General features: G+C 34.9%; 1 protein-coding gene across 2 annotated transcripts in view; it reads left to right on the top strand.

Annotated features, from left to right (window-relative positions):
* The window catches only part of NALCN (sodium leak channel, non-selective), a 320,738-nt gene that overhangs the window by 147,521 nt on the left and 148,536 nt on the right, over positions 1 to 24,681 (top strand). For both annotated transcript variants that reach the window (XM_045567531.1, XM_045567532.1), the window contains 2 exons: positions 15,429 to 15,596; positions 22,794 to 22,985. In XM_045567531.1, the coding sequence (XP_045423487.1) occupies positions 15,429 to 15,596; positions 22,794 to 22,985 (360 nt within the window). The remainder of the gene's footprint in view (positions 1 to 15,428; positions 15,597 to 22,793; positions 22,986 to 24,681) is intronic.

Consider the following 24,681-nt stretch of genomic DNA (forward strand, 5'->3'; position numbering starts at 1 on the left):
TATTTTTTTTTTTTTAGTAGAAACAGGGTCTTACTTTTGCTCAGGCTGGTCTCGAACTCCTGAGCTCAAATGGTCCACCCCCCTCAGCCTCCCAGAGTGCTAGGATTACAGGCGTGAGCCACCGCGCCTGGCCCCAAGTGTAGATCTTAAGTGTTTTTACCTCACCAAGTAATACTAATAATAATAAAAATAGAGGGGGCAGAAGGAGACTTTGGGAGATGATGGATATGTCTATGGCATTGACGGTAATGGTTTCACAGGTGTATCCTTATTCCCAAACTCATTAAGTTGACATGTTACATAAATACAGCTTTTACATGTCAATCATACCTCAGTAAATTGGTAAATAAATGAACTAACTACTCGAGTTAGTAAAATGTGGTATATGTATACCATGGAGTATTACTCAGCTATAAGAAATAATGGTGATATAGAATCTCTTGTATTTTCCTGGATAGAGCTGGAACCCATTCTACTAAGTGAAGTATCCCAAGAATGGAAAAACAAGCACCACATATACTCACCAGCAAATTGGTTTCCCTGAGCATCACCTAAGTGCACATTTGGGAATAACACCAATTGGGTGTCGGACAGATGTGGGGGGTGGGGGGAGGGGATGGGTGTATACCTACATAATGAGTGCGATACGCACTGTCTGGGGAATGGACATGCTTGAAGCTCTGACTCCGGGGGGTAGGGGGGCATGGGCAATATACATAACCTAAACTTTTGTACCCCTATAATAAGCTGAAATTAAATAAATAAATAAATAAACAAACAAATAAATAAATAAATAAATAAACTAACTAACTAAATAACTGACTCTTTGAAATCCTTGAAGGAAAATAAGTAAATATAGCTAGGTCATGATGATTTAGTTTACTTAACCCTGTAGACCACATCAGTTTATTCTTGAACTACTTAAGCATTCAGAATTTGTTCCACATCCTTGATTGATTTTGGGTGTTTGAGTTTCCCAAAGTAGGTTTGGTTTTTATTCAAATTACACTGTCATTTTTCTTTGTGTTGGAGACTTATACATGAGCCAAACTGATTTGTTTCAAAGGAGTATGGATAAATCATTTTATTTAAACTTACATTTTAACGAAATACTCTCTTTTTATAAAGTTTATAAAGATGGCTTGAGTGTAGGCCAGGGGTCAACAAACTTTTTCTTCAAGAACCAGAGAGTAAACATTTTAGGCTTGAGGACCATCTTTCTCTGCCTCAACTACTCCACTGTGCCATTGCTGTGCAAAAATGAGTGTGATCTCAGTATAGTTGTTTTTCAATAAATCTTTATTTACAAAATTAAGCTGTGGGCTGGATTTTGGTTTAAGCTATGGAAACAGAGAGCATGGTCAACTAACATTCTCATGTGTTAAATCTAAACATATTAATATGTAATAATTAAAATGGTTCCAATAATAGTTACCATTTTTTGGAGGGCCTATTACTTGCCAAGTACCTTAAAGAAATTCATTGTCTCATTTAACCCTCAAAACAGCTGTAATAATAGCAGTTCAAGTCTGTGGATTATAATGATGCAGTAATTAAGGCAATAGCATTATGTAACATTCTGGAAAGTTTATTTTTAAAATAGATCACAACAGGTCATAAGCTTTTAAAGAAGTAATTTTCTACATATTCTAGAATAAATTATTTAGGAAATCTAAAATAAACTACTATACCCATTAGGAGTCAACTCAAAGTCTAAAAACCACCCTTTAAGAATAAATTAAGCTGCTTAGCTTCTGTTGTGAAGCTGGAGCCTTGTTTTGTTACTTTGGATTAATTAACCTAAATTTAGAATTACTTAAAAAAACAGGAAAATTTTTCTTTACTTTCTAGCCTATGCAAAAACATAAAAAGGTAAAGATTGATCTTCCTCTGTAAGAATTTTAATTTTTCATTTTGATCTAAGAGAATATATTATCACACATAAAATTATATTTTACAATGAACACAATTACGTTTCATAATGTACATTCTTGTGTTCCTATAATAAATAATAAAATTTGAACAATAATTTTCTTCTTATTGGTATTAATGTATAGAAATATATAAATACATATGTATATTAGGCTATACATTTAAGAAAATTCATTAGCACTGTGCATTGTTATGCACAGAATAACAATGTTAACAAAATTTATCTTTTAAGAAACTCACAGACTGATACTAGAGGTAAAACAAGGAAGCGAGCCATCCTAACAGAGAAGCCAACTGTTTTATTGCCCAAAGTTAGCTCTGTTTGTCCTGCTAGCATTACCCCCAGGTTCTTTGGTTTCCTCCAGACCTACCTGAAGGGGGAGCTGAGCCCTCTTCCAGCTCCTAGTGTGAAGTTTTAATGAGCATGGTCACATTTACTAATGAAGCCAGAGAGGAGAGAGAAGAGAATTCTGTGCCACATACCCCACAGTAAATTAACTAAAGCTCCCCTTTCTTCCAAGGCTGTCTTTACCTCCTTCCCAGTCCACTCCAACTTGTCATCCAGACAGGCAGGCTCTCCCCTTTCCACCTGTGCATAGCAATTCCACTCCACCCACCCCTGAACTTGCATTTCCCACTTGCTCTTTGCTCAGCAAAACAAAAGGTCCTGCTTAATTAAGAGGATCTAAGTTCCTTAGAAAGTAAATTAGTCATCATTCACTGTTACTTGAGCCTTCTTGGTGCCCCACACTAAGTATTTCTTTCAAATACATTCAGAATCTCCTTGCAGAGATTTCCCGTGAACATAAGATTCTTCATCTCATTCCATTTGTAAAGACAGAGCAGAAAGGAAGGAATACCTAATACCCTTCTGTACATGTCAATTGTGCTTGGTGATGGGAAATCAGAAGCGAGTAAAGTAAAAAAATACATGGCCATAGATTTGTGACTCCAGGAACTTCTTTCCACTTTTATGAGTTGTAGTTCTATGAGACTCTTAAGGAATTATCTGGTATAATCCTGGAGGAGGTTTAGATCTAAAATTTATAGGAATTAAGTGATTTATTAAAGAAATTTTAGTGGATCTAGAGTAAAAAACTAAGAACAATTCCCAAGTCAGTGTTTGTCTCAATGCGTCACACCTATACGAGCAATTTTAGTTATCAAATCCATGTTTCCAGTAGATACAGAAATCATTCTCTGTTGCAGTAGAGAACTAAAACATTTATTAAGTCATCTTGTCAGAGGGGATGAGTCACAATCTGCTGAAGGTGCTAGATCTTTGAGAGAACTTGTAGTTTGAGAGAATTAGTGTTGTTTCTAAAAGGGATTATTGGCCAAGTAAAAAGGTGCAAAGACTAAATTAATCTTACATTAATAAGATTTAGGCAGGGTTAGATTTATGTCAGGGACCTAGGATGTCAAAAGCAACCATTAGCCTTAATGTGTTAATATGGTAATTTTGCCAGATTTTTTCCTACAGTTCTTTCTTTAGTTTTCCTTTTATTCAAAGTTCCTATACTTTGAAAATCTGTGACTTTTCTTTTTTTACTTCTTCCTTAATTATCAAGTATTTCATAAATTCAGCATGTAGAGAAAATGGTATAATCTATATTTGCATGTCCACCACCCAGCTTTTAAAAAATTAATAGTTTTTCATGTTTAGTTCAGATTGTTCATTCAGAAATAGAACATCATGAGTAGACGTTCTCTGTGTACCACTTCTGGATCTCATTCTTCTCCCTAATGTACAGGGAACCACATTCATCATCTCAATGCATGTTTTATAACAGTATAAAGTATCAACATGCAACTTGGTTTTCTCTTTCACTCATCATTATGTTTGGGAAATAAATTCATGGTGATATATGTTTATTTATCCTGTATATGAATATAATGGCAGTGGTTAGTTCAATTGCTTTGAACGTATGCCTGGACTTAAAATTGCTAGATTGTAGGATATGATCAAATTCAAATTCACTAGATATTGCTAAATTGCACTTCAAAGTGGTTATATCAATTTACATTTCTACCAGGACATATGAGCAGCTCTACTTAATGCTAAATTTTTTCTGTGTTCAAGATTTTCAGTTTTCATCAGTCTGATATAAATAATGATTTTAGTTTAAATACATATTTTTTGATAGAGGTTTGACATTTTTTCCATATTGTTGGTTCCTGCTCTATGAATTTACATGTTTGATGTGGACCCTGTTTTTCAGTTATCTGGTAACAGGCAGTGCAGCCTGTTACCCAGCCTGCAGCTTGTCTTTGAACTGTTATTTGCTGTAGTTTTACAAGTAATTAGTTTTAATCTTGTAAGATTTAGTGCTCTTTAATTTCTGGCTTGGTGGTTTTTGCGTTTTATCTATACCAGAGTCGTCAAAGACATTCTCCTCGATTAAAGTCTAAGAGTTTTAAATTTGTGATTTTTTTCCATTTCAGTCTCCAATACGTTTGGAATGAGATAAGAAGTCCAATTTTTTCCCATATGTAAACATTGTCCTTCTAAAATTCGTTGAGAAGTTCACCCTTTCCTCACATCTGTAGGGCCACCTCTGTCATGCATCAGGCTGGCACATGTGCACGATTCTGCTTCTAGACACCTTGGTCTGTGTGTCTAAATGTCTAAACTTTAGCTGATAAAATATTGTCATAAGTGCTATCCTTTATAATGAACCTTTATCTCTTAGAGCAAGCTCCCAGATATTGGTATTCTTCAGATTTGTTTTACCTGTTCTTGGCCTTGCCACGTCTACTCTACATTGTGAAAATTTAACCAGTTTTACTGATGAGATCTAATTGATGTTAAGGACTTCTCTATTCAGGTTTTTCTGGTCTTCTTTAATTAGTTTTTCAATAATCCTTTGTAATTTTCTCCAAAGGTCTTACACACCTTTTGTTAGATTTCTGTGTATTTATCTATCCTACAGTTTCTTTTATGAATAGTAATTTCAATTAAATTTTTATTGATTATTGGTGATGTAGGAACGATAATGATTTTTGTATGTTGACCTCATTCATATCCAGCAACTTTACTACAAAATTTCTTGTTGGTGATAATTTGTCTATAGATTTGCTTGGAATTTCTATATAGATAATAATATCATCTGAAATTAAGGTTTTGTTTCTCATTTTCTAATTGTATTTCTTTTGTCTTTCTTCTTTTATTGTCTTGGCCTGGGTCTTAATAGAATGTTGAATAGAAGCAGTGACAGTGGACATGCTGGGCTTGTTTCTGTCTGTTGACATGAATGCTTATCATTTTGCCATTACTTTGTTTGTAGGTTTTTATAGATGTCTTTTATAATGTTAATAAAGTTCACTTCTATTTCTAGATTGCTAAGAGCTTTTCTCATGATGAGTTGTTTTTATCCAGTGCTCTTCTACATCTATTAAGCTGGCTACACAGATCTTTAATTTCTTAGTGCAGTATGTTAGAATGGTAGTTATTCTGTTTCTGAACTATTTTAGACTCCTGGGACACTTAATTTTGTACCAGTATTTTTAGTACACAAATCCAATATGCTGTCATTGTATTTAGGATTTTTTGAATCTCTGTTCGTAAGGATAGTTGTTCTATGATTTTATTTTCTTTTACATTGCTAGGCTGGTTTTGTTAGGAAATTTATACTTCCTTTCTAAAATGAAATCGGTACGTTTTCTTCTTTTTCCCTCCTGTGATGGAGTCTGTATAAAGTTCCTTTGGAACACCACCTAGGCCTGGGGTCTGCAGTGGGGTCCCTGGTGGAGAAGAGGGAGACAAGACACTTTGATTAATGTCTTATTTTATGGTTTAATTTCTATGGTTTATTGGCTTTATGGTTTATTTCTTGCTATTTATAGAGTTATTAATTTTAAGTAATGTTTCTCATTTACATAGTAGGCTCTCAGGATTTTTACAATCCCTGCTTCATCTGAGGGTGCCATCCTTTTTGCTACCAATATTGTTGATTTGTAACTTTCTTTTTTATATAAGTCAGTGACTTCTCATGCTAATTACCTGGAGTTGGGCCAGACTTCACAGGTTGGGGGCATGGTCCTCTATAAGACTGCCCTGGCTTGAGACACCAGGGCAAGCCTGGGCGTTTCCAAGGCCTCCCTTACGTATGCCAACAGGCTAGACATTCAAGGGTTCCCACTAGCCTTTCCAAGTTTGATAATTTGCTAGAATGACTCATGAGAAACCAAGGAAGTACTATATTTATGATTACGTTTTTATTTCAGCAAAAAGGATATAAATTGGAGACAACCAAAAGAAGAGAAAGGCAGGGCAAGGTCTTGGGTGGGGTGGGGGCGGGGTCCCAAATGTGGAATTTCCAATGTCTTCTCTCCAGAGGCAGCAAGTATCACTCTCTCAGCACATGGATGTGTAACAATGTGCAAACTGACAAACTTTGTTTTTAGTTCAAAGAACTAGCTCTAGTTTGGTTGATATCAACAATCTCTACCCTGATGTGATTTATTTATTCCCAATATTTTGTGTTACTGATTCCCTTTATTTCTTTGTTATGGTTTAATTTCTGCTTTTTATTATTTTCTCCTATTCATTTATCGTTTTGGGCATCTTAAACTTCTTTGAAAGTTCTTTAAAAAAATTAATTTTATCTAGAGTGAATTCTTATTCTGGATATCAAAATCCTGTTGTCTTTTTTGTGAGATTTCTTCATGTTTTCAAAATTTTGGCATGCTGCCTCATTTTGCTTGGGGGATTTTAATGTTCCTTTCTTTCCCTCCCTGTGTCACCACCTCTACTTTTCTTAGTGACATTACAGTTGCCTTTACCTTGATCCTGGGCCCTCCATCCAGAGCCATGTTTTTTAGTGTCATTTGGGTTGCTGGATCCTTGCTTGATATTGGAGATGCCACATCTTGTCACAGGTCTGTCAGGGAGCTTTGTCTGACACTTCATATGGGCTGATCATTTGTCCTCACATTTCTTGAGGCCTGCAGCTTCCCATAAAGTCTTAACTCCAGGTAGCAGGTTTCACTGTTCTTCCCCTCCCAGGGAAAACCCGTCCCAGTCCCCATCTTTAAGCCATGAAGATTCTTGTCTTTATCTCACGTGAAGAACATTAGTCTCCTTACCCTACAGGAAACATTTTGGTGCAACATTGCCTGCTTCTTAACGCTGCCTGTGTCACTGTTGAATTTCTGGTCAACAAAGAGGTTTTACCTTGTTTAAAACTTCATAATGTCTCCTTTCCTGTTTTTTCCATAATTAAAATGTGTTCAAAGCAGAAGGGCTTTCATAAGGCACGGACTCATTTTGCCATCTTGTAGGAAGTCATTTTTTTCTAGAAAAGTAATTTCTGTGTTCCTCTGAAGTCATTTGGTTTTATGATATTTGTTAAAATGGAATTGAGTAAAAGAGCCATTTATTTTAGTTCCAACAAAATCTGACACCCATATTTCGGTTCATTAATCACAAGAAATGACCGAATTAAGAAAGTAACCAATCTTGCCATAGCAGCAGTCTTTGACATTATTAAATTTAATTTCATTTTGTGGAAAACTTTAATGATGCAAGTTTCTTCTGACAGTCACTTTTTTGTGTGTTTCTAAAGAATTTCAAGAGTATCTTTTTAGTTAAAAAAAAAAAAAAGACAATAATGACAGCCTGGACTATTCATCTATCTCAAAAGTTTGCTGTTTAACTATATAGAAAACTGATGATACATTATAGAGTAAGAGTAGGGGATTTATAGCACCTCTCAAATGAGGCAAGTAATCATTTTTTCACATTATTGAATCTGAATTTAATTTAAAAGAATGGGATTATCTGAACTGAGTTTCATGTGAATTTTGTCTTGTAATCTTTTGTGAGAAATGTGCATTTTCTCATGAATATTCATTATGTTTCTTGGCAATTACGAAAGAAACTTCAACACAAATCTTGGATAATATATTTCAAATATCCTTCTGCATATAGGCAGTATCTCTACCATTTTTACCTTTTCAGGCCTGCATAGTACAATCATCTCTTTTATAATTTGTCACCTATTAGTTTTATTATATTATTCATTGAATTAAAAATGCAGAGCTTTCCATTTTTCCATTTGTATTAAGCATACCATTTTCAATTTAGTTACTTTTCTCCTTAGTTTCAGAAATTTGGCAATCGTCTTATTATTTTACCTTCTAGCCTTATAAATTCTTTTGGAAAAAAAGTGTTTTAAACTGATTTCTCATTTTTCACTCTAAAAAAAAAATCTTTTCCCAAGTTGCTTGCAGTCCTAAGAATGAATATAATTCTGTTTCTTTTAATAATAGCTCCTTTAATTTTTGAATCTGCTTTGATAATATTATTGAGGACAAGAGGGTTTATTATAGCATATTTTAAATGTCATATTAGTACAAAATGAAAATTTTAGAATATAAACAGTAGAATGTGATGTTTAAAGAGTTCATGGAGCCTATGTTCCTGAGAATATTAAACTCTATTTTGGTAACTTCAAACCTGGCATATCTGTTGGGCATGCATTCTCACCAGAGAGTGAAAACACCAAAGGGGTGAAAATTTGTTTCTAGTTAGGGAAGGGGCAAAAAATTCTTACTCTTTTTATGTATAATGCAGAGATAGATATGCCGAATATATAAACATGTAGACAATATAACTGTGGTATTAAAATTCCATATAAGGTTGTGATAAGGAACAAAATCTCTAGAAGACTTCTTGGAAGAGGGGGTGATTTAAAAAGGGTTGGGAAACATTGATTCAAGGTAATTCCTTTTTTTCATATATTGTTTCTAAGTTTTTTTCAAGTAAAACAACAAAAATATTTATGGAAAGTTGACTACATTCTCATGCATTTTATTGATGCATCTCTTAAAAAGATAAATTTTAACTTGTAAGTATTCACAAATTATGGAATGTACAGTGGATACGAAATAGAGGAGAGGTCCCAGTGAGACTTTCTCTGTGTGGCGGTGGGGCTGCAGGTTGAGGGGGCGAAGGCAATGGAGGGCTTCCAGTTCAGAGGGACGAGGGGGAGTCCACCCTTCCACAGACTTCCTGCTGACTGCCTAGGATTTGCAGAAGCCGGAGACTGGACCCTTGCTCAGGTGATTTTTTGGAAGTCGTCCAGGTAATTAGGCTCTGCAAACAACCCAGTTGACCTCCTCCCTTTTATGTGGCTAACTTGTCCCTGGCAAGTTCCTCCCTGTCCCTTAAAATAGTCTGGAGCCACCCCACTGAGCACTGGTTACTAAAGCTCACCTTCTCACTGCTTCTACTCTGGTTCTTCTGAACTATTATGTTCCTCTGAATTGAAATCCTACATGAAACTCCATAGCCTACACTGAAGTCTCTGGTGATCATCTAAACTAATTTAGTTTTCCTAATCTCCTCCTTTAAATACTGACACAGTGCTCCCCTGTTTCGGGATAACTAATAGTTTCAAGCAAGTTAGACATATTTTTATGTATTTTTTTTCCGTAAAATGTAATCACTTCAGAGTTAATCCTGGTTTTCAGAGAGCTAGAGTGCTGCCTTGTACAAATTAACAGATTATATTAAAAGCAAGGTATTTGATCCCGGGAGAATCTGGAATCAGGAATTCTAGTGGGAAAATCAGTGAGAATATAGGTATTTTAATATGATCACGTCATAGTTGGCTAAATCCTTTTCATGCCTTTTATATAGTTCCCCACTGAGCAAACAGTGATGCAGATAGATCCAGCTGCATATTTTACTATGAATTATGACCATTTAAACAGATCATTCCATCTGTCTTTTTGATAATAAATGCGGTTAGTAAAGTGATTAATTGTATTTAAATATCATTAGGTAAAATCTATTAGGATATATTTCAGGCACTTATTAGTGGCATTCTACTTTTTTTAAAAAAGCAGGCAACTTTGAAATGGATCATCACTCTTTTCTGGAGTGAAAGTCTCAGTTTGCTGATACAGGTGAAGGGATAGATGATGTTGTAAGTACCTATTACTGCTTTCTCTGCTGGTATAGCAGCCAGGTCAGGTACATGGGTGGGATGTTCATGACCCTTCTGAGTTTCCCCAGCATCCCTAAGGGATGAAACAGGCACAGGTCTTATTGCAGGGCCAAGACTAAGCAGCCAGTGCTAGAGAGGAATGGCCTCTTGCTAGGACTTGCAGCAAAGACTTGAGTCCTCTGGCCTGCACAGCCTGCTGCCCTGGGAAAGAAAGCTCCTCATCCCCTGCAGAGGACTCACACCTGCTGCTGCTTGTGGTCCAGGGGGAGCCCACAGACTCCCTCTGGTCTCAATGGACCAAGAAGGGAACCTCACTGGAAGTTGAATTGTTCCAGGTAGGGGATCAGGAAAGGACTCCACTAGCCCCTGGGGATTCCTGTCACCAAAAAGCCTCCTCCTCATGCTCAGCAAATAGGCTGTGGTTATTTCAGTCTTTCACCACCAAAAGCCATGGTGCTCTCTGCTACCCCAAATTTGCCACTGCTCGTGCATAAAAGTCTAACAGCAATGATGACATCAAAAACATATAGCCATGATGAAGCATAGAAAAGCTTTTCTCACACAAAGGGACTCAGAAACTGAGGCTAAAACTCAGAAATCCAAGACAAATATAGAGTACAGGGCTTTCCCAAGCAAGTGGAATTGATGGAAGAAACAGTAGTTTGTTGTTGCCATTGATGTTGCTGCTGCTGCTGTTATTTTAATGTCTCAAGGAGAAGTAATTAGGGCACAACATAAACTTTCTGAAACTTTGACTAAACATTTCAAAAAATGAGTTGAAAAAGGGCAAAGTCATTGTTGAGAGCTGATTATTGGTATGGGAGATGAAGTGGGAATAAATAACTTGAAGAAATGGCAGAAATCATGGGGGAAAAGTGACATAAACTAGCCACTCAGATGTGAATAATAAGAGTTCCTGAAGGGGAAAAGAGACAAATAGAAGAAAAGTTATAATAAACAGGAGAAGAAAATTTTCCTAAACTTTTTGCAAAAAGGCATAAATCTGCAGATTGAAAGGGCTCACTAAATCTCGGAGAGATTAAGTGCAAAAAGAAACATTTCTAGGCATATCCTAGTGCCCTTCCTTGGTTGCAGACATAAAGGAAAACCCTCTTTCAGCCCCTAAATAGCATAAGTCACCTGCAGAAACAAAATATTGTTCATAGGATGACTCACAATATTGGAAAGTAGAAGGCAGTGAACCAATATATATATAGACCACTGGGAGGAAAGAACTGCAATTCAAGAACCTGTGCACCACCAGGACATTCATCTGTCCGTGTTAAAAATGCATTTTATATAAGAAAAGACTAAGAGATCATACAACCCTTGATATGAGGAAACTACTCCAAAGTGTAGTCATCATAAGTAAATCATAATCCAAGTGACTAGATAAAAGAAGATTAAAAAAGAGAAAAGTGATGGGCATTAGATGTAAATGGAAGATGATAATTAATATCTCAAATAAGGATCCTAGAGAAAAAGATATAATTACATTGCAAGAAACTAGTATTCAATTTGTAAACTGTTTCAGCAAAACCAGAATTTAGGAAGGAGTGTGATAACAAGGGAGAGTGGAATGGTAGAAGTGCAGATTGGCAGGGGTATGAGAGATAAGTAAGCCAGAAAACCAATGTTGCAGCAATAATTTTAGAAAAGTATAGGTTGATTTATAACCCTTAAGAATTAAACTAGGGGATCAGAAAAGCCAAGTAGAATGTCCAAATTAACAATGCGGAAAAAATTAACAATTATTTGACCAAGCAAAAAAAGATAAGAAAAGGGTAAAAGATGAAATAGCAATGACATACAATAAACAGAAAACGTAAGACCAAGTGTAACTTTGGTACATTAAACGGGAGCAGGTTGAATTTTCCTACCAAAAAACAAAATCCAATTATGTTCAGACACAAAGTCAAATCATATTCCCCTTAAAGGAAACACATACAGTGTATCCCCAAAAGTTGTCTGAAAATCATCTCTACAAAACGCCTAAAATGTTAAAATATTTTAAATGTTCAGCAGAATGTGTAAAAAAAAGTAGGAAAATTCTCAAGGCCAAACATTAATTGTGACATGAGTCCAGAACCCCAGGTGGGGCCCGATGCCCTGAGGACATTGGCATATTCCTGTTATCAGAATCTGCAATTTTCGGGGTTATGCCCAGGATAGAAGAGACTGCAGGTCTGCACAAGGTGAAGCGTCAGAAGAGAGGCCCCACATAGCATCAGGACATACGAGGTCTGTACCTCAATGAAAGAAGGAAAAGCCCTTCCCTGAGAGGGAAATGATAAGGAAACCTTCAGCCTTGAGCTTGATCCCCAGTCAATCAAAATATTATCTGTGCTGAAATTGTATAAGATGGCCTGCCCTCACGTGGAGAGGAACTTCAGAATCACCATCGGCGAAGAAGTTCATCTCAAGGGGGACCAGATTTGTATGTCCAATTCTTTCTGGGAAAAATGTACTCTAGATGCAGGTCTTGAAAATCCAGAGGAAATCCTTGATTTCCTGGCAAAATATAAACTGCCAAACTGAAGGATGAAGTAAGAAACCTAATCAGAACAACACTGGAAAGCTTTGCTCTACCATTACAAAAAGGACTGCACCCGTGTGATTCTCCAGGTGGATTTGACCTACTTTCAAAGATCTGCTAATGCTTACTTTATTTGAAAAATTGTAGGTTATACAAAAGACAGAAAACTCTACAATATAATTGATAAAGCTGGCATTATCTTAACTGTAACCAGATAATGTTATACAAGTAAAATTATTGCCCAATTTCATGTATAATAATATCTGCAATACTTATAAGTGAATATATTACCTAATAAAATTCAACAGGTTAGCATTATAATCCAGAATTTATTCTGGGACTAAACAAATAGTTAACATCAAGGGCTCTTGTGATACATTTTATTGCCTCAAAGAATTGAAAGTTAAATCCCTCAAAGTAGAATAAGAAGAGAAGGAAAGTCTGTAAACTTGGTAGAAATTAATTACCAAGACCCACTGCAACCATTATATGTGAATGTTGAAGAAACTTTCATTGAAAATAAGGAGCAAATTATGGATCCCTATTATTACCACCTTGTTATTTAGTAACTGCTCTACAACTGTACCATTATAGCTAATGTATTAATATGATTGACTCCAAAAATAAATCTTGAAAAAGAAATAATCTTACTTCATTTTCAGATGAAATGAGCATATTCTATAAAACCTAGGAGATTTTATTAAAAATACTAGAATTAATAGAATAATCTAGTAAAGCCGGTATAGAAAATCAATATAGAGAAATCAATAGCTTTTCTCTCCACTGGAAATAACTAGGTAGACATGGCAAAAAAATGTATTATATATATTATTGATTGATAGATATAGATATATAGGATATCTATGTGGAAAATTGTCATTAAAGAATATAGAATATAGTCCAAATAATAGAAAAACATAGTGTTCCTGTATATGTAGGCTAGATATTAATCCTCTGAAAGTCCTATTTTGTATGTAAAAGGTAAAGAAAATATCATAAAATTGAAAATAGACATGTATAATCATGTAAATTTTCTATTTGTAGAGTTAACATCACCAAAGTTAAAAACTTTTTTTTCCCCCTGTGGATTAGGGGAAAAATGTTTGCAGTACATACAGCAGACAAAGATTAATGTCCTCAATATCAACAACCCCAAAAGCTGATAAGGAAAGCAAAAAAATACCAAACAATATTGCCAATGTTATAAGCAGTAAAATTTAATGACTTTAAAAAAACTTAAATCTAAAAGATCAATACACATATGAATAGATGAGCAACAATCAATAAGTTTGACTGCACTAGTACTGGTATAAATTTTAGACAAGAAAAGCTTTCCTACGTTGCTGGAAGGCAAATGATTTATTACAATATTTTGAAAGTAATCTCTTTAATGTTTTCTAAAATTTAAGACACACACACGTGTCTGCACCAGCAATGCCAAGTTTGGAAATCTATCAATAATTACAGAAGCGTCAGTACATACTGATACTGAGGAAGAACCGTCAGTGCAGCCTTGGGCTTGAAGTAGCAAAATGCTTCACCATCTTTCCTGATGATTCCTGCAAGTACCCCGCCAATGAATTACTAGGGAAAATGTTGAGTTAAATAAATGTTGAACACTCTGGGAAATTATGCAGCTGATAAAAAAGAGTAAGTAGGACCTAAATCCCTTAATCCAGAGGGACATCCATGATTGTCAGTGAATGAGAAAAGCGAGTTGCAGAGTGACGTGTGAGTGCAGGTCCGTTTGTGTGGGTGCACGTATGTGGATGAGGGTGGAGGCAACTAAGGAGGGAATGTGAACATGAAACACCTGAGAAAGGTGGGCAAGGGGGGTTATTAACTTTTTTGTGTATTTAATATTATTTCAAAATTAAAATGTATTACTTTTTTACATTTTTGACAGGGAAATGCCAATTAAAATTAAAAAGCAACTAGAATGTACAGAAATGATAGATTTGAGAAATGTTGCGAATTTCCTCCTCACATCTAAATTAACCATCAGCATTGCTTTCAATGTTTTGTTCTTTAAAATGCTATTATTAAAACTGAATTTTCTCCCTCATTTTCCAAGTGTGAGTGGAAGAAAACCCTTTCTGGTATTCCATATTAGCCTGGAGAAAGAGAAGCACAGTCTCCTTTATTCCTGCCTCCAATGTGTCATGTGGGATACACAGGGATCTGTGATGACTCATCCAAACCGTCACCCTTGTGGTCTTTCGTTAGAAGTTAATCTTGTATTTAACATTTTAAGTCCAGTTGCAACCTTCTTTATAAAATGAGAATTCTTGTCCCTAGGACAGGTAAAGGAAAACAACATGCTATCGTTATATGTATATCTTATAACATTGATATTTGTAATAGTAAATTCATGGAATGTATGCAAGAGATTAAAAGTTTGCATGAATGTATTAATATAGTAATATTGATTGTTAATTGTATTAGTAATATATTGATATATTATATTAATTTATTAATTTAAGTGTGCATATGTATTCACACAAATTGCTTGGTATAGAATTCCAATTTCTCTGCTTGTCATGTATTGCAGAGCATAGAGGAATAAATGATATTTTAACTTTTTAATTTTAGTTTAACTATGGTTAGTAATATGCAAGTCATTGTTTTATAATATACCATGTATATTATAGAAACTTCATCTTTAGAAAATGCAACTTAAACAAAAATGCAGTCCTTCTGTGTATACAAAAATTCTCTAAGTGGCAATGACTTGTACAATAAGTAATATCAAAGAGTGGATAATAAAGAAATAATACCACTCACACAAATTCATGTTTTTCCAATTGTTTCAGATAGCTTTTGTCTACTATGTTATTGTTGGTGTGTTTCAAAATTATTTTTAAAATAAAATGTCATCCTTGACCTAGTGGAGTTCCTCAGTTTATGTAATAGTGGCTAAAATTCATGCACTGACAAATATACAAAGTAATTTGAAATAAATTATAGTCTTATATTCCAATTTCAATGTCTCTTTGTTTCTCTAGGTGGCTTTTACAGTACTTTTTGATTTGGAAGCACTTCTGAAGATATGGTGTTTGGGGTTTACTGGATATATTAGCTCATCTCTCCACAAATTTGAGCTACTACTTGTAATTGGAACTACTCTTCATGTATATCCAGATCTTTATCATTCACAATTCACATACTTTCAGGTAATGCAAATAATGCCTATTTTTCTTTAGAATTTGTTTCTTTCTAGAGTAATACCTGTTACATTATCATAGCAACTATACTTAGCTATATATAATATTTGTATATAATAGCTATGTATTAATAGTAAGTATAAACTTGAGAGGGGCCCAATGACATCCTAAACATTAGAAATTGCATTTACAAATTATAACAATTGCCTTTAAAACTTTTAAAAATTCACAGTAATAATTCAGGTGTTTTACATGCTGTTCCTAAATTAGCAATATGTTGATATACACAATTACATATATGGGTATCATATATTTATACATACATATCAAATTTTAAACTACATAAGATGTTGGCCCTAACTTTAAAAAGTAGGAAATATGAAGTTAATTTCAAGTGTATGTCTTCTTTTTAAATAAGCCTAAATCTATTTGCCTCACAATGATTTGTAAAGGAAATAATGAGAGTTTTTGAAACTTACTTTTACAGATTGCAATTAGTCATACAGTATTATTTATAAATACCTATTATTTTCTTTGTAATTTTTAAATAACAGTACTTATAATTCTTATTTAATTTATGATAATTATATATCTATTTTTCAAATGTGAGATATTGAATCATATTACTTTATGATTATCCAATAAACAGTAATTATTAGTTATGTTCTTTGTAATTGTTGGATAATAGCCATGTGCTCATTGTTCTGTTAAATACTTGGTCAAAATGATAAAATATATATATGTGACATCCAAGTCAAAAATATCTCAAATATAGTCATTTTCTGCCTCAAATTTGGTCATTTATGCAATTTATCATGGAAACACTAGAGTGTGCATTGTTTTCTTAATAGATATTTTTAAATAGTTTGGGAATAAAATGGTGGTAGAATTGTAAAGAAGTAATTTAGAGAAGCACGATTCCTACTCCATAGGAAAAAGAAAATGCATTCCAACTTCATTGATTTTGTTTATTGGTAATGCCAAAGCTATTATTTTCAAAACAATATTAACTTTAGCTGCAAGATCACAACCTGTAACTCAATGTTTTTGGTAGCTGGAGGAAAGAACACGGAAATATCATTCATAAAAAGTGAAAAGCAAATACCCCACAAACCCAGAAAAAAGGTTGAGTCCTTAGTAATCACAGCCAAGAATATTGAAACCACAGAGCATTATCGTGGTTCAAGCTTTCACTTCTGTCAACATCTTTGGACATAAATCCCCCATCTGTTATTGGGTTATATCCTGAGGCTTGGTTATCATAAGTGGAATGGCTAGGGCAGCAGATATACACATGTTTAAAACTCTTGTTACAAAATGTGTTTTCCAAGCATTCATGTCATTATATGCTTGGTGCACTGCTGTCTAGACTTACAAAATTATCATGGGCATTTAGTACCTACCTTAGAGCATCTTTGTACATAATTATGGAGACTATGCCTGATAATCAAAACAACAAGGTATCTTTTTTACAAACCTATTAAATTAGCCAAATTAAGAAAAATATTACTGTGTCAGCAAAGGTACAGTATAAAATATATTTAGGGCCTTGAAATTGCTATAGCCCCTACTAGATCATTTTTCAGTGAGAAGTGAGAATAGATCAAAATTTTGTGTGCAAAGATATTCATTATGGAACTGTTTATAACGTAAAAAAAATGGGAACTGCTTAAATTGATGAAAACCTTAGTAAGTCATTATGTGAATTTGACCATAAAATGATGAATATAGGCCAGGCACAGTGGCTCACACCTGTAGTCCCAGCACTTTGGGAGGCCAAGGCAGGAGGATCATCTGAGCCCAGGAATTTGAGACCAATCTGGAGAACATATTGAGACCATGTCTCTAAGAAAAAAAAAAAAAATTAGCCAGGCATGGTGATGCATGCCCCTGGTCCTAGCTACTCAGGAGGCTGAGGTGGGAGGATCACTTGAGCCACAGAGTTCAAGGCTGCAGTGAGCTTGGATCATGCCACTGCACACCACCTGGGCAACAGAGCAGGACCATGTCTCTAAAAAGAGAAAAAAAAAAAAGATGTTTATGATGATTTTGTAACAACTTAGAAATATGATTGTTTTATTTAAATGCAAAACAGTATAAAATTATATAGAATATATGTAAATATATGTATGTATATAAAATACCTATAAAATGGAAAAATGGAAAGAAATAAACCAACTTACTAAAAATTATTAATCATCTCTAGTTTCCTGCTCTAGTCTCATCTCTAATTTTTTCTTACTAGTCTGTTTTTCATAAAATATCTAAAATTAGCCTGCATGGCTCTACCATTTTAAATAGTTAGATAGACAGACATAAATATGTAGATAGATCGATATAGTCAAATCATATTTAGTGAAATTTGCAATTTTAATGTCTTTCATTCTGGTTTATAATTTGTATAGTTTAATTTATATTAATGACTAAGTGATTTTCATTTGTATCTCTATATACATGGCCATGTTTATATTTTTCTAATGTAATAAATAAAAATGATCTCAGTTATTTTGTGGCTAAAAAAATAAAACTCTCAAGAAGCTTAGGCGTCACAAGCATTTTTGCAAATTCACATGCGGAGAACCCCCTGTATTAGACAGATTGTTTCTTGATGGGCCTACTTTGGTCTTCCTCATTGGCCCTCACACTTTTCATTTCAATCAATCTTTATTCATTTTATTGGCAACATGTCTTTCTTTAGTCAAATTCATATTTTTCATATTTAAATGAAAATTTTAATGCAAAATTGCTTCCTTTAAAATATCAGCTGTCTACGAGACTGATTATTGATACTACTCACTTATTTATTCAAATGATATTTAGTGAGCACCTATTATGGGCCAGGCACTGTTCCAGATACTGAAGACAGATCAGTGGACAAGGCAGAGAAGGTCCCTACCTTATTATTAAGCTTAAATTCTAGAAAGCAAACAGTTCACAAAAAAAGTACACAAAGGAATGTAGAATACAAACAGGATTACTGGAAATGCGCTCAGGAAGAAGCAAGCAGGGTGAGGATAGAGATTGTGAGGTGGGTTGCTATTTTAGATAAGGTGCTCATGGAAGCCCTCTCTGAAGAGGTTTGAGACATTTGAGCAGAGACTAAATGCAGTGAAGGAGAAAGCCCTGAGGTCTAGGAGAAGCATTCCAGACAGGGAGAATCACTTTGCACATGTCCTGAGGTGGGAGCATGATTGATAAGCTCGGGGAATAGCACAAAGGCCATTGTGCCTGGGCTGCGGTGAACTCAGGGCATATGGTCCTATAGGAGATAGTAAAGTCTTACAAAATGCTGCATTCTTACATACCTCATGTAAGGACCATCACGGTAATGTTGACTGGTGTTTTTGTGCATTTATTGTATGTCAGGCACTGTGCTGAGTGCACTCTCTCACTTGTGTCTCCTAACAGTCTTGTGAGATAAAGACTATATGTGTAAGTTGAGGTCTCCAGAGATCTGAAGACTTGCCCAAGACCACATACCTAGCAAACAGTGGAGCTGAAATTTATTCCCAAGCAGTTTAATTTCCGAGTTCATATTCTTAGCCATGCAATTTCTACAGCATCTCACTATGAATCCATAGAGTAATCTTTAAGACACAGACTCAGAAATGTGACCAAGAAAATTGCTTTGGAAATAACCACAAAATGTTCTGAAGTGCTTATCTTTGAGAGTATGGTTTACTTTATTTCATATCTATAGGAACACAAAATCAAAAGACTTTATTGGGTAGACAAAGTAAAAAGCCTGCTTATCCCCAAATAAATGAAAAGGCATAATTAGAGTCACTGACAAGGATTTTTCCTTCCCAGGGATGCACATTTAACCCTTTGAAAATGCTGATCAAATATCCAGTGTGAGAGTTGTATTAAGTTCTATTTCTCCAAGCTAATGAAATATTAATTTATCAGAATTGCACAGATGTGCATAGGCTGCCTTTATTAGAATTTGGAATAGGACTCAAAATTACTTAGACAGTCTTTTAAATTTGATTTTAATACAAGTGAAGAAAACACACAGTACTGAAATTTGAGCTGTAAACCAGTTAAATTGTTCCTGTAAACTTGCCCGGATTCAGCTGTTCACAGTTAGATAGTTGAATCATTTATGTCTGAGAGTAGACAAATCTAATAAAAATGTGAAATCTTTCCAGATTATTATTCTGAATATTAATATAGATGTTAATATTTTAATAGTTCTTATGATAAAGCTGTTTGCTTATTATTTGGAAAGATGACCTGAGTGTATTTTGTTCTGATTTGGGAATGTATGTTAAGAATTACAGCAGGAAAAACTGGTAGCTTAACTACGACGCTTAATGTAACAACATGATTTCTCACATAAATTGTTTTCTTTACATATTATGTTAAGGATTTTTAATTAGCATTAAGGAAATATACATTTTTACAACTTCTTTAGTCATTTGTCCAGTTTACTTGACGTGCTCCTGCAAACCATACCATTTGTGTTCTGTAGCTAATAGGAATGATAAGATTCACTTATCCGTATTTGCTGTTAGATCCAAGTCTGGGGAGGATAAATGTGGTTTCAGGTATAGCAAAATTCAGAAGCTAAAATGGTGTTACTGGGACTCAACCGACTTCTTCCCCTACCTTTCTTCTTATTTCTTCTCATTCTTAAGTGGGCTTTTTCCGTGCAGTGGCACGGATGGCTCCAGAAGCTCAAGGCTACACGGTTCTTACAGCAGTGCCCGCTGGGGTTAAAAATTAGGACACTGCTTATTAGAGGTGTTCAGCAAAAGTCCCACAAAGATGACCCAGGTGACTCTGGCAAGGTCTGGATGATGAGAGTTGGGGAGTCCCTCCTGGACCCCAGGGACTAAGAGTGGAGTAGGCATGATTTGCCAAAGGAAAATCAGGAAGAGGAGGAAGCTAAGGATGCTGGAAAGACAAAAGCAAATGTGTCATTTTGTACATGTAAAAATTAAAAATCTAGTTTTTAAAATACATTTCCTGTTCCTTACTGTATTGCAAATACACTATTCATCTTTCACAGAATACTTAATCTATTATTGATATTAAACCATCTTGCACTACCATTGTACATACCATATTTAATTTATGCCAAGAACACAATTTTCCTATTTTCATATTTCCGAATTTGGAATCTGTTTTATAATTAGTGGTATATTCTACTTTAATTGACAGTATTTTTTATTTCTTAGAGGTACATTAAAAATGATGACATCATAGACTTAATGAAAAGTGGTATTTTTCCATACTGTATATTTCAGCTTTTAATTATATATTAATTTATACCATTTAATCATATAAATATCCTCTTAAGAGCTGTGTCTTTCTATTATACTCCCTCTGTAATAATAGTCATTGAATTATATTTGTCTAACACAATGTTTGGCACCTAATAAATTAGTATTAAATGAATGAGTGAATGAATTTATTAATTAGTGGTCAGTGCATTTTTTGCAAATATATACATGCAAAAAATCTCTATATATATACATCTTATATATTTATTTATATAATGTTAGACAGGTATAAGGAAGATCCAAAAATATAAGGCTTATATAAAATAGAAGTTTGTTTTTCTGCAGTCATGCTGGGCATCCCAGGGAAAATAGGTTTCTCTCCTGCACATGGTCGTTCGGGAAGCCAGCCTGTTGGGTAGGATGAGACCTGTCACATTCCATGCAGGGCTTCTGTTTCTTGTCCAAAGGGGCTACTCCAGTCATTTCCATTTCAAGCCCAGAGAAAAGTATAAAAAGAGTACCCAGGGCAAGTTTAACTTAATGTACCAAACATCATATAGGTCACTTCCTTTCATATCCCATAGGTCTGAACATAATTCACTGTAGACACCGAGCTGCAAGGGAGACTGAAAAGTGTGGTTTATTGCCCTACGTGGCTACCTGGTAGGCTAAAATTGAGGAAGTTCTGTTATTTAAAGGAAGAAATAAGAAAATGGATATTGGGGTAGTAGTTTCAGCCAGAAGAAAAGATTACTTGATAGAAGTTTTGGGTTTTTTTCATTTTTTATGAATGTATAATCATACCTGGGAAGGTTTATTTTATGAGACAATGAATATAACTAATAAAAGTTGAGTATCCCTTATCCAAAATGCTTAGGACCAGAAGTGGTTTGGATTTTGGATTTTTTCAAATTTTGGAATATTTACATATACATAATGAGATATCTTGAGGATGAAACGTAAGTATAAATGTGAAATTTATTTGATTTTTTTGAATTTTGAATATAATGAGATATCCTGGGGATGAGACCCAAGTCTAAACATGAAATTTATTTATGTTTCATATATACCTTATACACATAATCTGAAGGTAATTTTATACAATTTTTAAATAATTTTGTGCATGAAATAGTCTGTGTACACTGAACCATCAGAAAGCAAAGGTGTACATGTACCACATTTTATTAATCCACTCATGTATTGATGGGATTGGAACTGGAGACCATTCTAAATGAAGTATCACAAGAATGGAAAAACAAACACCACATGTACTCACCATGAAACTGAAACTAATCCATCAACATTTATATGCACATATGGTAATAACATTCATGACAAATCAAGCAGGTGGGAGGGGTGAGGAGGGTATGGGTAAATTCACACCTAAAGGGTACAATGCACACTATCTGGGTGATGGACACACTTACAACTTTAAAATGGTACAAAAGAAATTTATGTAACCAAAACATTTGTACCCCCATAATATTTTGAAATAAAATTTTAAAAAAAGAAAGCAAAGGTGTCAGCTGTAGAATTTTCCACTTGTGATATCATGTTGGAGCTCAAAAAGTTTCAGATGCTAGAGCATTTCATATTTCAGATTTTTGGATTAGGGATGCTCAACCTGTATTGAGTCAATGGTTTTCTTACATATTTGACCATTAGAGAGATATCAACTTTATTTGAACAATATATGCTAGTTATTATTTTGAGTAATCACATAATGTGTTAAAACACTTAGTTACCACCATTTTCGTTCATCCATTCATTTGGGATTTATTGAGTTCTTGCTATCTGGCAGGCACTGAGCTAAACCTATGGCTCAGTTATTACATTATTGTTTTTAGTCACTAAATGCTCAAATGGATAAATGTGATTTTCATAAAGCACTATAAAAGCACTATGTTTTCATATGAACTTATTTAAGATTCAGTGTAAATAAATTATCACGTATGTATGCTTTTCTCTCTCATGATAGGTTCTTCGGGTAGTTCGGCTGATTAAGATTTCACCTGCATTAGAGGACTTTGTGTACAAGATATTTGGTCCTGGAAAAAAGCTTGGGAGTTTGGTTGTATTTACTGCCAGCCTCTTGATTGTTATGTCAGCAATTAGTTTGCAGATGTTCTGCTTTGTGGAAGAACTGGACAGATTTACAACATTTCCAAGGGTAAGAATTTTAAAATGCAGTCAGTTTAATCCATTATTCTTATTTTGGTAATAATGATTAACATCAAAGTAATTTCGCATGAGCAGTGGTTCAGAAGTATTGCCATATTTTTGATAACTTGGGATAATTAAATTTTAATATTTAAAATCATCTCTTCTACAGGGTGCAGGTGTTTGAGCATATTTTCAGCATTGTGAAATTATACATCAATTCTAAAGTTCTAGAAATGACCTAATAGATAGTTGAAACCTGAAAGCTAGGGTTCTTAGCACCTATAAACTAAAATATGGCAGAATTTTAAAATAAAGTTTCTGTTTTTGTGTTTGTGAGAGTTAACATTTTTAATCTGTTTTATAGTTCATATATTTTTTTGTCAGGCACAATCTAGAAGGAATCTTTTGATTTTCAATATAACAAAATTTATGGACTCTTCAGATCTGGAATGTCTTCAGGAGATCATCTAGTTCATACCTCTGCTTTTTTGTTAGAATTCGCTTAGGCTAAATAGGAAGTTAAAAATCAACTGATCCCCAAACAGAACTCATGTAGAAGATACATCCCCTATCCAAGAAGGATCCTGAAATATAACTCCATGTGGACTCAGAAACATAAAAAACAAAATAATGACCAAGACAAAGAATACATACATATATATGTATGTATGTTCACCATAAATTGAAATGGTGTGGTCAATTATATGGGAAGAATAATCTTGGAGTAAAAACAACATATATTTTTTAAAGTTAAGCTTTGACAGCAAAAGGGTCTGTACTTATAATGGATAGACTAATATAGCTTGGGTTATATTTTTAAAATCTTGTGCTAAATTTGTTACTTTAGCTACCAGTGTTGGAATTCATCCTTTTATAATCCAGAGTCTTCATTCACACATTGCCAAGCATTTGTTGTGTGTCTACAAAGAGGCAGTTTTGAGGATTCTGGGGACATAAACACAACTTAAGTTCCCAGTCCTCAAGAAATTCTCAGTTGAGAGGAGTAACCAGTAAGTAACATGAGGCAAAACTGCCTCAGTGAAGGCAGGCCCGAGTGCTCTGGGGACCCAGGGGTAAGGTTCACAACCAAGAGTGGAAAAGCCCAGGGAGGCCTGCAAGAACAGATGGCTACTGAAGCACAGCTGGATGCAGCCAAATGAGGTATAAGGGAACAGTGTCCCAGCCACAGGGACAGCATGTGCCCAAGGTCTGAGAGGAGCACTTTCTTGTTCCAGAACTTAAAAGTTGCAGAACTTACCACTGATTCTTAAATCAATTGTAAAGGGAGGACATAAGGCCAGGATCTTTTAAGTTGGATGAAAGTGTGATCATGGTTAAATGCTGATGAGCGAGAGCAAGTGGAGGGTGAGGGTAGAGATGTGTGAGATCAAGAGGACGGTGGCAAGGGTCCGTATCCAGGGCATCGGGACAGATGCCGAGCTGCCAGGGGTCGGGGTGGTCCTTAGGACAGCAAGCCAAGCTGAAAGTCACCATCAAGCCATTATTTGCTTACTGTGATGGTACACACAAGAGGCAAAAGTGGACATCACTGTTAGTACTCCACGTTTCCCACCCACACCTCTGGGTGAAGGTGAGGTGGAGTCAGGTGGGTCAGCGCAGGCGTGGGGGGAGGGGATCTTTCCACTGCTGGGCGGTCCTGCAGAAAAGGCGCCTGCGCCTTCATGGACCCGGGAGGCAGGACA

The sequence above is a fragment of the Lemur catta genome, chromosome 13, assembly GCF_020740605.2.
Source record: "Lemur catta isolate mLemCat1 chromosome 13, mLemCat1.pri, whole genome shotgun sequence".
NCBI classification, from domain to species: Eukaryota; Metazoa; Chordata; class Mammalia; order Primates; family Lemuridae; genus Lemur; species Lemur catta.